At 45.2% G+C, this 14,456-nt stretch overlaps 1 protein-coding gene across 11 annotated transcripts in view; it reads right to left on the reverse strand.

Annotated features, from left to right (window-relative positions):
- UBP1 (upstream binding protein 1) overlaps positions 1 to 14,456 on the reverse strand; it is a 330,162-nt gene that overhangs the window by 54,055 nt on the left and 261,651 nt on the right. For 10 of the 11 annotated variants that reach the window (XR_003942186.1, XM_030203410.1, XM_030203389.1 and 7 more), the window contains 2 exons: positions 11,043 to 11,133; positions 9,959 to 10,071 (listed from right to left, as the gene is read on the reverse strand). Coding sequence is in view for 9 of the 11 variants with exons in the window: in XM_030203410.1 (XP_030059270.1) it covers positions 9,959 to 10,071; positions 11,043 to 11,133 (204 nt within the window). In the remaining 2 variants the exon portion in view is untranslated. Of the gene's footprint in view, positions 1 to 9,958; positions 10,072 to 10,731; positions 10,865 to 11,042; positions 11,134 to 14,456 lie in introns of those variants that run through there. The other variant, XR_003942191.1, reaches the window with a different exon arrangement.

Consider the following 14,456-nt stretch of genomic DNA (forward strand, 5'->3'; position numbering starts at 1 on the left):
CTAAAGTTTAGCACACAGCATCCTACTGCCTATGTGAATTCTATCAGAAATTACATGCACAACTGTCATTATAGAATAATGGAGTAAGGCAGCAGTTACACGCCACCTTTTAGGCATAGCAGCTTACACCAACCATGTCAACGGCTGGTATAAATGCCCACAAAAGTTCCACACTTAACGGACATGATTCTAGAAACATGTAAATGTTTGGGCACCACCTTTGACCTGCCCATGCCCCTTCACATACACAAGCCTCATTTACAGTTACATGCTAGAAATTTTGAATGCTACATTTAGAGAGTAGCAAGTGTAGTTACATGTGTAAGTACTAATTAGGACCAATTAACCCTACACCACAAATACATGTTAGTGTGCAAAATTACATACATAGGTTGAAGAATACTAGCATTTACACTCATAACTTAGTGAATTTGTTTTTTCTAATACCTGAAAGCACTCAGATAGATCCTTTCAATATATCAGATCATGCATTTCTGTAGCTCTAAGCATAAATTTGATCATATTTGCCTAACAAATCTATGTTATAGAAAGAGGTGTCCAACCTCGGCCCTCGAAGGCTGGGTCCTGAAAACCCAACTGGGTTGTGTGGACCGAGGTTGGACACCCCTGTTTTAGAAATATAAATGTGTAAACCTGTATTTCACAAAATAGAACAAATAAATGGCCTTCACAGATTTTATCCTATGTTTCCCTTAGTCTCCTAAATTATACTCTAACTGAATTAGCATAAATATCTGTATACAAATCATATACTTTGAGTCTGAACTCCCCATTTACCTCAAACTACAATCAGTTTATCAAATATGCTACCTCTTGCAATTACTAAAAACTTTTACTTTCAATCTCTTGTATCTAAAATAGATTGTTTATATACACTATATTACACATACAAATTTAATATAACCACAAGGTCACTGTTATTGCAGCATGACACGAGCAAGTTGTAAGTTCATACCATGGAGATTACATGTTCATAAATGGACCTGTCAGTTTCATAGGTAATACATTTGCTTTAAAAACTGCCTCATAATGGGCCAGCTTAGGGGGCGAATACTATGACCTGCAATGTAAAAAGGACTCCACTTCAATACTCAAGTTGGGTTTGGATGGGGATGCTGGGAAAATGTGTTCACATCCCTTGAGATAAATCAAAAATTGACTAAACCTATAAAATTAACTCATGCAAGGGTTAACATATCAACACATGAACCCAGCACAAAATTTAACACTGGAAGAGCCTCGGTGGTAACTTGTTTCACACCGGGTAAACAGCCCTGTGCTTCACCCAACTCATCATCGGCTCAAGTTAGTCTCACAGTGTAACATCCACCTTAATTATAACTTAATTACTTCTTTAATTGCTTATATTGTATACAAAATTCCTTTCAACATTTGTATAGAAAAATATTTCTCCCAATTTTTTGATCATGTTTGTAAATCATATAGCATATATATTAATTCCCAATCAATATTCATGCATCCAATATTATATAATTCATCTAACAATTCTAATGGTTGCAAAAATACTCCAATGTTACTAATGGTGCATCTTAAATATGAGTAATGGAATTTCTGGTGATCTTAAAATGGCAATATAATTAGCACACACCTCCTCATCGGCACACCCAATAAACTACCTTATAAGAATTCTTTACTGAAGTACTGGATAGACAGTTATTGAATACTCATCTTAAGAGATGTCAGACTGGGGGGGGGGGGGTACTATGTCCGACATGTATGTTTCGCCCAAACAAGCTGTCTCCAGGACGATCCCCAAAGCCATCAAAATCATGGGAAACCCCTGCAAAGAAGCTCGGAAGGCATTAAGAACTATGACAGAGGACTTCCTGGCTGCACAAAAGGAAGATTATCGAGCCTGAAAGCGGGAGTTCTGACTACACTGCCAATGACCAGACTGGTACCATCTGCTGTCTCAAAATCAAGATGGCGAACTCCCTAAAGAACGACCAGAGGCTTTTAGCATATCCTCTGGCAACCGCTGTGGCTTAGTTTCCCCCAGTTCTTTCACTAAGTTACTTAGATGTTGCTCACCTTTTCAGTAATAGATCAAGATGAGTTACATTCAGGTACACTGGGTATTTCCCTGTCCCTGGAGGGCTCACAATCTAAATTTGTACCTGAGGCAATGGAGAGTTAAGTGACTCGCCCAAGATCACAAGGAGCAGCAGTGGGAATTTAACTGGGAACCTCTGGATATCAAGACCAGTGCTCTAACTGCTAGGCCACTCCTCCACTTGCCCCAAAATGGCAGTGTAACTAGACGTGACTGGCACAGCATCTGCTGCCTAATGCTGCAATAGCCAAAGACATACTGTGGGCCGTAACATGTCAAAGAGCATTCGCCAAGTAGGCCAATCTCACTTCTAGCTGGGAGTTATGCCACCCGTCTTATGTTGCAGACTGCCACTTCAGGCATGCTCTAGCCATGAACAAGCTGCACACTGGCGCTCGAAGACCCAAAGATGCCACTTCAAAGACATATTTCAGTAAATCTTCCAACTTCCTATCCTGTAGGTCATTTAGGGTCATGCCCCTTTACATTGGCAAGCTGGTCTTCTTAACGACTGCCAAAACAAGGAAGTTCACCTTGGGAAGCTGCAATTTCTCTTCCTCCTCCGGAACCAACAGGCAGAGGCGAGCCATGGCTCTTCCCACTCTGCGCCCTGTGACTGGTGAGACCTTGTCATGAAATGTCTAGCCACCCGTCTAGGGTTACCCCATGGCCACTCAGAGGGTCTATTTCCAGCACAGTTCAGGTCCGCCTCCACCTGTCGCTTGTGCTCTCCACTAGCACTCTCCTCCCACCGACTGGGTCACAACCGCCTCTGGGTGAGTCTTCCGCTCTCCAATTATCCCCTGTGACTTCTAGGTTACTGGAGCCACACTTCCAGTGGTCCAACAGTTTCCAGAAAGTACTCACAGACCCAAAACACAAACCATAAGGATTCTTTATCAGTCCCAACAGAGAGGCAAAAAACTAAATATTGTTTATTGTCTTTTAAAAATCAGTGGAACAAAATAGTGCAATTAGCAAACAATAACAGGTAACTGAAATATTGATCAATTATAATACTAACTACACATTTGCATACTTCCTAGAAGGTACCTGGGGAGATCAGGACATATAATTCACGAGCATCAGCATAGAGGTCTGTCTCTCTTTTGTCTCAGGCTAAGACTGAAGCAACAGCCAACAACAACTAAGGGGTAATTTTAAACTCCAGGCCATCAGAGCCCAGTCAACAAGTTTTAAAAGTATATTGCTCACAGTACTATAGATTCACTTCCTCACTTAGAGGCAGATGCACTAAAGCTAAATGAGCCTTTAATGACTCTCCAACGAGGAAAATTTGATCCGTTGCATGCATCAAAGGGCTTTTACCGAGGAAGCCAGCAGCTAACGAAAACGGAATGGAGATGAGCAATTAGTGTGAAAACCCCATTGAAACGACATGCACTAACCTTTTCCGATTGCCTTTACGCAGGAAAAAGGCAGGAAAACTAACGAGAGGTCTGGACCACTCGTTAGGTCAGCTCTGTGGCAGGAAAAATCATTAAGAGAAAAAATAAACAAACTTTGAGCCAATCCCAGCGCATTAGCAGAGCTAAAAGCGCTGTGATTGGTCCAAAGGACGTCAGAAAAACAAAAATAAATAAAAATAAAAAAAGGATCGGGAGGGGGCAAGGGCGCTCATCAGGAGCGTCCTGTACGGACGGCCTTGCCCCCCCCCCCCCGCTGCTCGCCACTTTCCGCCGCTCCCCCCACCCCGAAAAAGCAAAATTCGAGCAGCCCCTGCCCCCCTCCCTTCCTCACTACTCTCTCACCTCAGCTCCGCCTCCCGACATCCTCCGTCCTGTGCCCCGCCCCCTTTTGGGGTCGTCGCCGCCATTCCCCTCTTCCATCGGGCCCCCCTCCCTCTTACCGGGCCCGTGCAGCGCCTCTCTCCTCTGTCCGAAGGCGCTGCACGGGCAAGAAGAAAGCTGATGGCTGCCTTCGCCCAGCCTCGTAGGTTACTGACGTCAGACAGGGGCGGGCCCAGCAGGAGAAAGACGCGCCATCGAAGCTGGGCGAAGGCAGCCATCAGCTTTCTTCTTGCCCGTGCAGCGCCTTCGGACAGAGGAGAGAGGCGCTGCACGGGCCCGGTAAGAGGGAGGGGGGCCCGATGGAAGAGGGGAATGGCGGCAACGACCCCAAAAGGGGGCGGGGCACAGGACGGAGGATGTCGGGAGGCGGAGCTGAGGTGACAGAGTAGTGAGGAAGGGAGGGGGACCGGGGCTGCTCGAATTTTGCTTTTTCGGGGTGGGGGGAGCGGCGGAAAGTGGCGAGCAGCGGGGGGGGGGGGGGCAAGGCCGTCCGTACAGGACGCTCCTGATGAGCGCCCTTGCCCCCTCCCGACCCTTTTTTTTTATTTTTGTTTTGATTTGATTTGGGAGCCATGTGCTTGTGATTTGACTGTGTTTTGACTGTTTGTGGCATGCGCAGAGCAGCTAACATAACGCTTGGCTGCTCTGCGCATGATTTGGGGGCCGATTAACGATGTGTATTGTGATTCTTTGGTACATTGTACGTTTCAATACCGATCTCAGCATGTGTGACTTTTTTTTTTTGGTGCATTTTTCGTTATTTTAAAATCGTTAGGGACTTTAACGATTTAGATTTTTTTACGTTTGGTTGCTGCATCTGCCTCTAAGTTAAACTAAAAGAGGACATGCACTTTTCTATAACTAACATAAAACATGCACCACCTGCTGGCCAAACTAGAGAAATGCAATTCAGAATTAAGGTAGGAAAGTATCCAATACATTCTACAGGCTTAAACCACACTGCTTCTTCACAAACCCATTCTACTGTAATCAGGTCCTAAATGTCTGGATGCATCAGAAAGACCTCTAAGCCCACTCATGATCAACAAAGATAGAATTCTCAACACCAAAGAAGGCAGCTCCTCAATGGAAGGCACTGCCATTGCCTCAGAAATAAGAGTACTGAGCTCCTCTTTATGAAACAGCCTCAGTAATTTCAGGTCATCTCCCTCTTCTAATGGCTCTTTCAATGATGGTGCTTCTAAATAAACCAAGGCCACATCAGATAAGGGGGGGGGGGGGGAGAGAAGTAGATAGACCTCCAGGAGCGGACAGATGAGGTGTGGAGGAGTGGCCTAGTGGTTAGGGTGGTGTACTTTGGTCCTGGGGAACTGAGTTCAATTCCCACTTCAGGCACAGGCAGCTCCCTGTGACTCTGGGCAAGTCACTTAACCCTCCATTGTCCCATGTAAACTGCATTGAGCCTGCCATGAGTGGGAAAGCGCAGGGTACAAATGTAACAAAAAAATAAAAATAAAAAATCTCTTAGGAGCCGAAGAGGAAGCAGGGCAAGAAACTGAAGCAAATTACAGTAACTCTAGCTGTCCCTGCTTCAGTAAATAGGCTTGGTATAAGCCAATATAAACTCAGGAGTAAACAAAGATCCCAATGCAGCTGAATGCTCAGTCATGCCCCAAGGTTGTAAAATGGCGACTGTGCTCTGCATGTGATCAGAGGTTATTTCTCACTGCCAGTCGGCCCCGACAAAATGGCACCTGTTCCCGCACTCTCCCGCATCAAACTAACATCAGTCCTGCCAAAGCCCCCGGCATACTCGGATGCTGTGCCAAATCCGAAGACATGCTGCCACTGATTGTTTCCCCAATGTCCCACAGGATTCCTGGCTTGCATGCCTTAACGCTGTCCACCAAGTCCCACAGTGGCAAAACCATTTAACTGCTTCTGTGAGAGTCGCCATTCACTCCCACTGGCACAAGCACAACACAAGTCTTAAGTAGTGCGTCAGGATCTCCCCCCTGCACCAAGTAGAGCTTGCAGCCCTTCAAGCAGTTCAAAGTCAAACTTTAGTCAGACCTACCACTGCCAGCTGCTACCCCCCCCCCCCCCCCCCAAACTCAGTCTCCACAAACCTTACCACAGATGAGAAAGGATCTGGACTGATCTTTATCCCACGTTCTCCAGTAGACTTTTTTTTTTTTTAAGTTGTTGTGCTGGAAAAGAAGAGCTCCACAGGGAACAGGGGAGAGTTGAAGGGAGGGAGGAAGTACATTCGTGGGGCACCAGAAAAAAGAATCCGAAGACCTCCAAATAGGACTCTGCAGACTCAAGCCACCTGCAAAGCTCAACTGGGGACCAGGTGACCAAGTGGACCAAGAACAAATCACTCAGAACTAGAGGCTGAAAAGTGTGTCCATCCACCTGCTGGAGATAGAAAATACCGAAGAGCTAGACTGAATGCCAAGAGATGTCTCAGCTCAATTTTCAATTCTCTATCTCTGCCTGCTGGTTGATGGACACAACTATCCCACAGGTTCTGGAACAATGGGTAGCTACATAATAGAAAAAAAAATTCTCTGGATAACTGAATGAAGGCTCATAGTGCTAGATCATAGCCCTGGTACCTGTTGTAAGTAGAAAAGGGGACAAGGAAACTGCCTACTCAAAAAAAAAAAAAAGCGAAGATACTTACTTACCTGTAGCAGGTATTCTCTGAAGACAGCAAGCTTCATATTCTCACAAGTGGGCAGACGATCCACGTTGCCCAGGAACTGGCATAATAGTTAGCTGAAAAAAGTTCTAGAGCCTTGAGAAGAGCGCATGCACAGAACACTTTCCTATCCGCTGCATCCCTATGCCTTTAGTTAAATATAACAGCATAAAAGTATTAGTAAAACTGGTAAAAAAACAACTCCAAGGGGAGGTGGGAGGGATTGTGAGAATATGAAGCCTGCTGTCCTTGGAGAATACCTGCTACAGGTAAGTATCTTTGCTTTCTCAGGGGACAAGCAGGCTGTAATATTCTCACAAGTGGGGAATCCCTACCATCCAGTATCACCCAAAATAACAAAGAGTGGTCAATTTGGGCCTCGCAATGGCAAGGACATACCACAGATTAACCTGAAAACAATATAAACCAGATGAGAGTGTAGCCTGGAACAGAATAAAATGGGCCTAGGTGGGTGGAATTGGATTCTAAACCCCAAACAGATTCTGCAACACTGATTGCCCAAACAGACTGGTCACGTCGGGTATCTTGCTCAAGGCAGTAGTGAGATGTGAATGTGTGGACTGAAGACCATGTTGCAGCCTTGCAAATCTATTCGATGGAAGCCGACTTCAGGTAAGCCACTGACGCAGCCATAGCTCTGACAACTATTCAGCTGCTGGAACTACTAGGGTTCATAATAAACGGGTAGTTTATTATGAACCCTAGTAGTTCCAGCAGCTGAATAGTCATCCACATTGACTCCTGAGCACCCTCCTGTGAGGTGCTCTTCATCAGCCAATCGTTGAGATAAGGGAACACAAGTACTCCCAGCCTGCGTAGCAACACTGCGCCTAACGCTAGGCATTTCGTAAAACCCTGGGAGCTGACACGAGGCCAAAGGGCAACACGCGGTACTGAAAGTGATGTGTTCCAAGCCGAAAAATCGAAGATACTTCCTGTGAGCTGGAAGTACCGGAATGTGTGTATATACATCCTTCAAGTCCAGAGAGCATAGCCAATTGTTTTCCTGAATCAAGGGAAGAAGGATGCCTAGGGAAACTGTCCTGAACTTTTCTCGGATTAGGAATTTGTTCGGGGCCATTAGGTCTAGGATGGGACGAAAACCCCGTCTTTTTCTGCACAAGGAAGTACCTACGTCTAGAGTAGGAATAGGAAGCACTCCGCGATCCACCAAAATACCTCCTAGATGAGGAGGTGGTTGCAGAAGACGTCTGGTGGGAAAAAGAAGACATAGCCTCTGTGTGCTTTTTGATTTGGTAATCAACCTCCTCGACCTACTCTCTGAAAAGATTATCCCCGGCAAGGGGCATCTGCCATTCTCTGCTGGACCAAATGGTTCCGGTCAAAAACACACAGCCAGGTGAGCTGCGCATTGCTATACCTTGGGTAGAGAATCTGTATGCCACATCAAAAGTGCCTTAAATGCCCCTGGCCAAGAACCTATGACACGCCTTCTGCTGCTTGCCCAGCTGGCAAATGGCCTCCGCCATTTCCCATACAAAGGAGATGAAGGAGAGACTCTCAGGTGGTGACAGTCTCCTCTCAGATGGAGGGGAAGGCTTAGAAGGGATCCCATAGGACTCATTGGAGGAAAAGTACCTAGGATCCTCTTCTGATTCGCAAGAGCGCTTTTCTTCAGGATCGGGCAACACTTCCCTCAGGGATGTCCGAGACCAAGCCTGCTTCGACGTGGAGGACCCCATGTCTAAGAGTCAGCTCCTGCCTCGACTCCGGCAAACCTTCCTCCACAGACACTGAAGTAGAACCGGCTTTGGTGGCAATCGACATCAGAGTCGCAAGCAGCACCGGTGGATGCACCATGGGCTGAGGGTCAGGTGGGACCACAGCAGAATGCATGGCAGGCGCAGGCACTCCCGATGCACATTGCTGCATAAATCCCTCCAAGAGCAAGGCCTGGATACACTCATCGAGGGCCACCATCGGTAAAGGCTGATAGGCCGGTGTGCAATCAGGCTGCTGAACCGCCTGGGATGCAGGAGCTGAATCTCGGCTCCTGGGAGAAAGATGCATCGGCACCTCTTCAATGGAGGAGGGAATGGTCCTCCCGGCGTCAACACTTCTCAGGTGTCGAGTCCTTCGGCGTCCCAGAGCTCCCGGCACCGAGTGTCGAAGAAGACCGGTGTCAGTGCTTCTTGGCCTTCACCCAATGCACCTCAACCAGACTCCTTGGTGCAGATAAGTCCGTCGTATCATCACATTGCTTCAGGGTCGGGTCCGACGATGGCCAGTCCTGGGGGGCCTGCATAGCAGGAGGCCTCGAGGCAGGTGGAGACCCATTCAATGCCTCGCTGCTCCCAGTGTCTCATGGTCTCGCAGCAGCCATCCCTACCTAGACTCCAGATACTGATGAGCTCCTTCGATATTGACGCCAACCGGACTGAGCTCCACAAAGTTTCTGTCATTGAGAATCTCAGGAAATTTGTCTCCTTTTCTTCATACGAAGGCAAAGGACACAGTTTGCCAGGCTATGGTCGGGCCCGAGGTACTGAATACACCAAGAATGTGTATCACTACCCGAGATAATCCAGTTGCTCCAGCAGCGACACTTGAAGCCACTAGGAGTCTTCAATGCCATTGAGGGGAAAATGACCTCGGTGAAATCAAAAGTTGCAATGGTGCAAACAAAAAAGGGGGCACAAAAATGGGAGACCCGTCCGAGAAGGCCTAAAGAGGGTTTGCAACAAAAATAAAGGAAACAAAGCGGGAAAATAACTAAAATGAATACAGGATTGCTTTTTTTTTTTTTTTTTTATTTTGTAACGCAAAAAGAAAAGCTAGCAAAAAAAAAAACAGCGACAAACAAGGCAAAAAGCTCTTCCTGGGCGTGTGAGGAGTAGCAACAAAATGTAGTCGCTTCCTCTCATGGAAAAATAAAGAACTAAAGGCGCGGGGACGCTGCGGGCAGGAAGGTGTTCTACACATGCGAGGTGGAGCGTGGTGCGCTCCTCAAGGCTCTAGAACTTTTTTCAGCTATTATGCCAGTTCCTGGGCGACGTGGATCGTCTACCCACTTGTAAGAATATTACAGCCTGCTTGTCCTTGGAGAAAATTTAGATCACACACAAGCATATCATAAGTGATTATCGAGATCCCAAAATGCCTCCTGCTTAAGTGTGGTACTTATCCAACTACAAGGACCAGCTCTATAGAATGCTTCAAAATTAGAAACTGGAGTCCCCTTCTTAAGAGTTCCAGCTTTATGGTGATATGGAAAACCCTTCATTTGTGGGTTCTATATAGCCACTATGCTCAATTAGCATTTAATCTAAGAGATCAAGTATAGTAGTTTTGAATAAAAATGAACTCAATCACTATATTTTAACACAGGCTGAAAACACATACCATATATTGCACTATTGCTATTATCTCCATTATCAGCATCCTGCTGTCTTTCCAGCTGTACATTTTTTGTATGCTCCTGACAGACATAGAGAGTTAGACGGGGTCTAACAGACCTGCAAACAATAAATATACTATATTAGTTTAAAATGTATGCACAAAAATACACAAAACAATCCTCTCATTTCAGTATTTCTGCACCAAAAATATGTATTCTTAGTTTGAAGAAAAGATGCATTTAAAAAAAAAACTATTAAAAAAAATAAACTAAAAGCTATCTTGACACTTTATGTTGCTTTAAATTTGATGGTCCTGACACAAAATTACCAGACTAATTTATCAGCTACTACTGGCAGGGGTTCAGCTAAATTATGGCTTTAACATTTACGAAACACACGACCCATTTTCCTCAGCATCTCAATGCTTAGAAAGTTTGAACAAGAAAATTTCCAAGGTTTACCAAAAAAATATGAATTTTAGAAATCAATTACTTTCTATTTTCAGGAAGTGCAAAAATATTTCCAAACAGAAGGTAGGTCAGAAGGTAGGTGAAGCACTGCCAGTTAGTAAATTAAAATTCACACTATTAAAATCATGGAGGAAAAGCATTGAGAGACTTTGGTAATGGAACAAGAAATAGCAAAGGCAACTTGAAAAGCCTGCCATTTTGTTCCACAGATATTTATGTTAACACTTTGCACACAATTTACAACTCTGAATTCTTGTTAGCCATTAAGCAGCCATGACCTCTAGACTTTAGGTTGGGTATAGCTCACCTAAATGAGAAATTTGTCTTTTGGCAACAAACCACCCGTCCTCAAGAAATCAGTATTGCCCAACTGCATATCTTCCAGCTTTAATGTCCACCTTTGAACTCATCAGTGCCCTGCATCATATCTGTGGCCTTTCCTGAAGATGTATACAACACAGTTTTCTTTTCAGCACATTTACTGCAAACAACTACCGCTAAAGCATATACAGCCAAACAGCCAACCTACTTCTGAGTTCGTACTTTCCAGAACTGTAGAAGGCTTATTATTAAATGCACATGCCTGGACCTCAAGGCTTATGCCACATGTGTTATTACCTGGACTTTAGTGAATTGAATAGCCGAATTCCATCTGCAGGACCACAGATTTGTACCAAATCCTCTCTAGTCAGTTTTAATAAATCTGCACCTGAAAAATACAAATTTTCAAATGAAGCACCCATGAACACTCATAGAGGGCCCTTAATGTCTGAACAGTTTTGCCAGAGAATGAGAGAAACCTGAAGGAAAAGAATCCCAAACAGAAAGCAATCATAGGGAACGAAGCAAATTAAAGGAAGGTAAAAAGAAAACTGGTGGTTGGGAGGCGAGGATAGTGCTGGGCAGACTTATACGGTCTGTGCCCTGAAGAACACAGGTACAAATCAAAGTAGGGTATACACAAAAAGTAGCAAATATGAGTTATCTTGTTGGGCAGACTGGATGGACCGTGCAGGTCTTTTTCTGCCATCATCTACTATGTTACTATGTAGAAGCAAAGAAACTTTGCCTATTGCCACTGTAGCAGCATGAGTAAGGGTGTAGCGCAGAACCCCAGAAAAGTCTTTCAGAGAGGTGAAAGCAAAATAAAAACTACCTATATTCACAAGAGTATAAAACAAAGACACTTACCTGTAACAGGCATTCTCCGAGGACAGCAGGCCTTATATTCTCACTTGTGGGTAACATGGGGTTGCCAGTCTGGAGCTTGTAACAAGCTTAAAATTGGTCTTTGAGCATGAGATGCACTCCACCATGCACGCAAAGGGCCTTCCTACCTGCTGGGAGAGTGCAGGACCAGAAGTACAATATAAAGCATAAGAAAAATGGAAACAACTCCAAGGGAAGGTGGGAGGGTATGTGAGAATATAAGGCCTGCTGACCGCGGAGAATACCTGCTACAAGTATCTATCTTCATTTTTGCCGAGGACAAGCCTATAATTCTCACATGTGGGAATCCCTAGCTACCAGGCTCACCAAAGAACAACCAATGCTCATTTGCAGTCCAAGGTGTGCAGTGCACTTTCGCCAGGATGGCCATGAGATTGGTGGAAAAATGTTGGCAAGACAATAGACTGGTTTAGATGGAAGTCTCACACAACCTGTCAGACATAACCTGTAATTAAACTCTGGAATTCGCTGCCAGAGAATGTGGTTAGCTTAGCAGAGTTTTAAAAAGGTTTGGACAGCTTCCTAAAGGAAAAGTCCATAGACCATTATTAAATTGGACTTGGGGAAAAAATCCACTATTTCTGGGATAAGCAGTATAAAATATGTTGTACTTTTGGGGGATCTTGCCAGGTATTTGTGACCTGGATTGGCCACTGTTGGAAACAGGATGCTAGGCTTGATGGACCTTTGGTCTGCCCAGTATGGCAATACTTATGTAACCTTAGATAGGAACTTAGGGTGCGTGTGGAGGACTACACTGTTATGAAGCTTCATATTAAGGTGCATCCGCCACTAAGGCCTGAAGCTGACTGACCCTGCAAGCTGAAGTAACAGCCACCAAAAATATGACCTTCCAGGTCAAGTACTTGAGATGACAGGAATAAAGTGACTCAAAAGGAGCTTTCATCAGCTGGGTGAGAATGACATTCATGTCCCATGACAGGTGGAGATTTGACAGGGGCCTTGTCAATAGCAAACCTCTCATGAAGAACAACTAGAGGCTGTCCAGTTATGGGCTTACCCTCTACACCTTGATAAGCACTAATTGAACTGATGAGAACAGTTACATAGTTGGTCTTGAGACCAGACTCGGAGAGATGCAGAAGGTATTCAAGCAGGGTCCTGGAAGGCAGGAAACAGGATCTAGGGTCTTGCCCTCAAACCAGATTGCAAACTTTCTCCATTTGAAACAATAACACCTCTTAGTGGAATCTTTCCTGGAAGTCAGAAAAACTTTGGAGACACTCTCAGAAGATGCAAGGAAGCAAATTCTAAGCTCTCAACATCTAAGCTGTGAGGACCAGAGACTGGAGGTTGGGATGCAGAAGAGATCCCTTGTTCTGCATGATGAGGGTTGGAAAACACTGCAATCTCCACAGTTCTTCACCCCACAAGCTGACGCACTCTGCAAGAACCCTGCCAAAAGCACAGGGAGCATGGCCCAGAGGCGCTCATCAAAGGTCAACATTGGGAAAGGCAGGGGAGCTGGTGTAGAAGCAGTCTGCTGAAGCGGGTGCCTGGTCCTGGCTATGTGGAGACTCGCGCATCAGCACCTTCTGTACAGAGGGGGAGCGGTCCTTCCAGCGTCGACACTTCTCAGGGACCAGTGAAACACTCAGTGCCCTGGTGCTCCTGGCACCATGCGTCAAGGGTGATTAATGCCGATGTTTCTTCTGATGCCTGGCATCAATGCTCCCCAGTGCCAAAGAGGATGACATCGAACTCTCTCACTGACTAGGGGTTGGGTCCAACACCCATCGGTCCCTGGGGGCCTGCATAGCAGCTGGCATCGAGGCAGGTGGAGACCCACTTGATACATGGTCACTCCCAGTGTGCAAAGTTCTCACAGCCATATGGACCAAAACACACAATGCCGACGTCAATGTCAAAGACACCGATGCCGAAACTGACATCAAGGTTTCAGACCTGGCTCCAAAAATCTTTTCTCTCTGGCCAATTGTGTTCATACAATGACAGAGAATACAGTTTGCTGGGATATGATCAGGCCCCAAACACTGTAGACACCAAGAATTGGTGACTTTGCCAGAGATGGTCCTGTTGCACCGAGTGTAGCACTTGAAGCTACTGGGAACCTTCAATGACATGAAAGGAAAAACAGCAGTGGCCAAATCAAATGACTCAATAGTGCTAAGAAGGCAAAACACCACGAAAAAGAGGGAAAAATCCAACTGGCATTCAGGCCTAAACATGGCATAACAAGCACAATAAAATAAAGAAAAAAAAAAAAAAAAAAAAGAGGCAAAAAATAATCTAAAAAAATATAGGGAAGTAATAAAATAAAGATAAACCCCAAGAGAGGTATTTAATTTAAAAAAAAAAGGCACAAAAAGACCGAATCCTCTCCTCACCGTGGAAAAAAAAAAAAAAAAAGAGAGAACTTCTAGTCCCGTGCACTCTTGTGGTGAGAGCGAAGGCACTTGCACAGTGAAGCACGTCTCATGCTCAAAAGACCTATTTTAAGCTTGCTACAAGCTCTGGACTGGCAATGGGGACCCTGCATTACCCACATGTAAGAACTATAGGCCTGCTTGTCCTCAGAGAAAGCCTGTTTCCTTCATAGACTGGATAAACTAAGAGCAAGTGTCTTCAGTTAATTTAGTCACTTAGCCCTCCATTGCACCACGTACAATATACTACTTAGATTGTGACCCCATTAAGGACAGTGCAAGTACCTGTACAATTGCACATAAATTGCCTTGACTCGTGCTCAAAAGAAGCGGTATATCGAATTAACAAATGATAGACAATTTTTCTGCAGCCCTGTCCCTGAAAGGGCCTCAG

This window comes from Microcaecilia unicolor, chromosome 1, assembly GCF_901765095.1.
Source record: "Microcaecilia unicolor chromosome 1, aMicUni1.1, whole genome shotgun sequence".
NCBI lineage: Eukaryota > Metazoa > Chordata > Amphibia > Gymnophiona > Siphonopidae > Microcaecilia > Microcaecilia unicolor.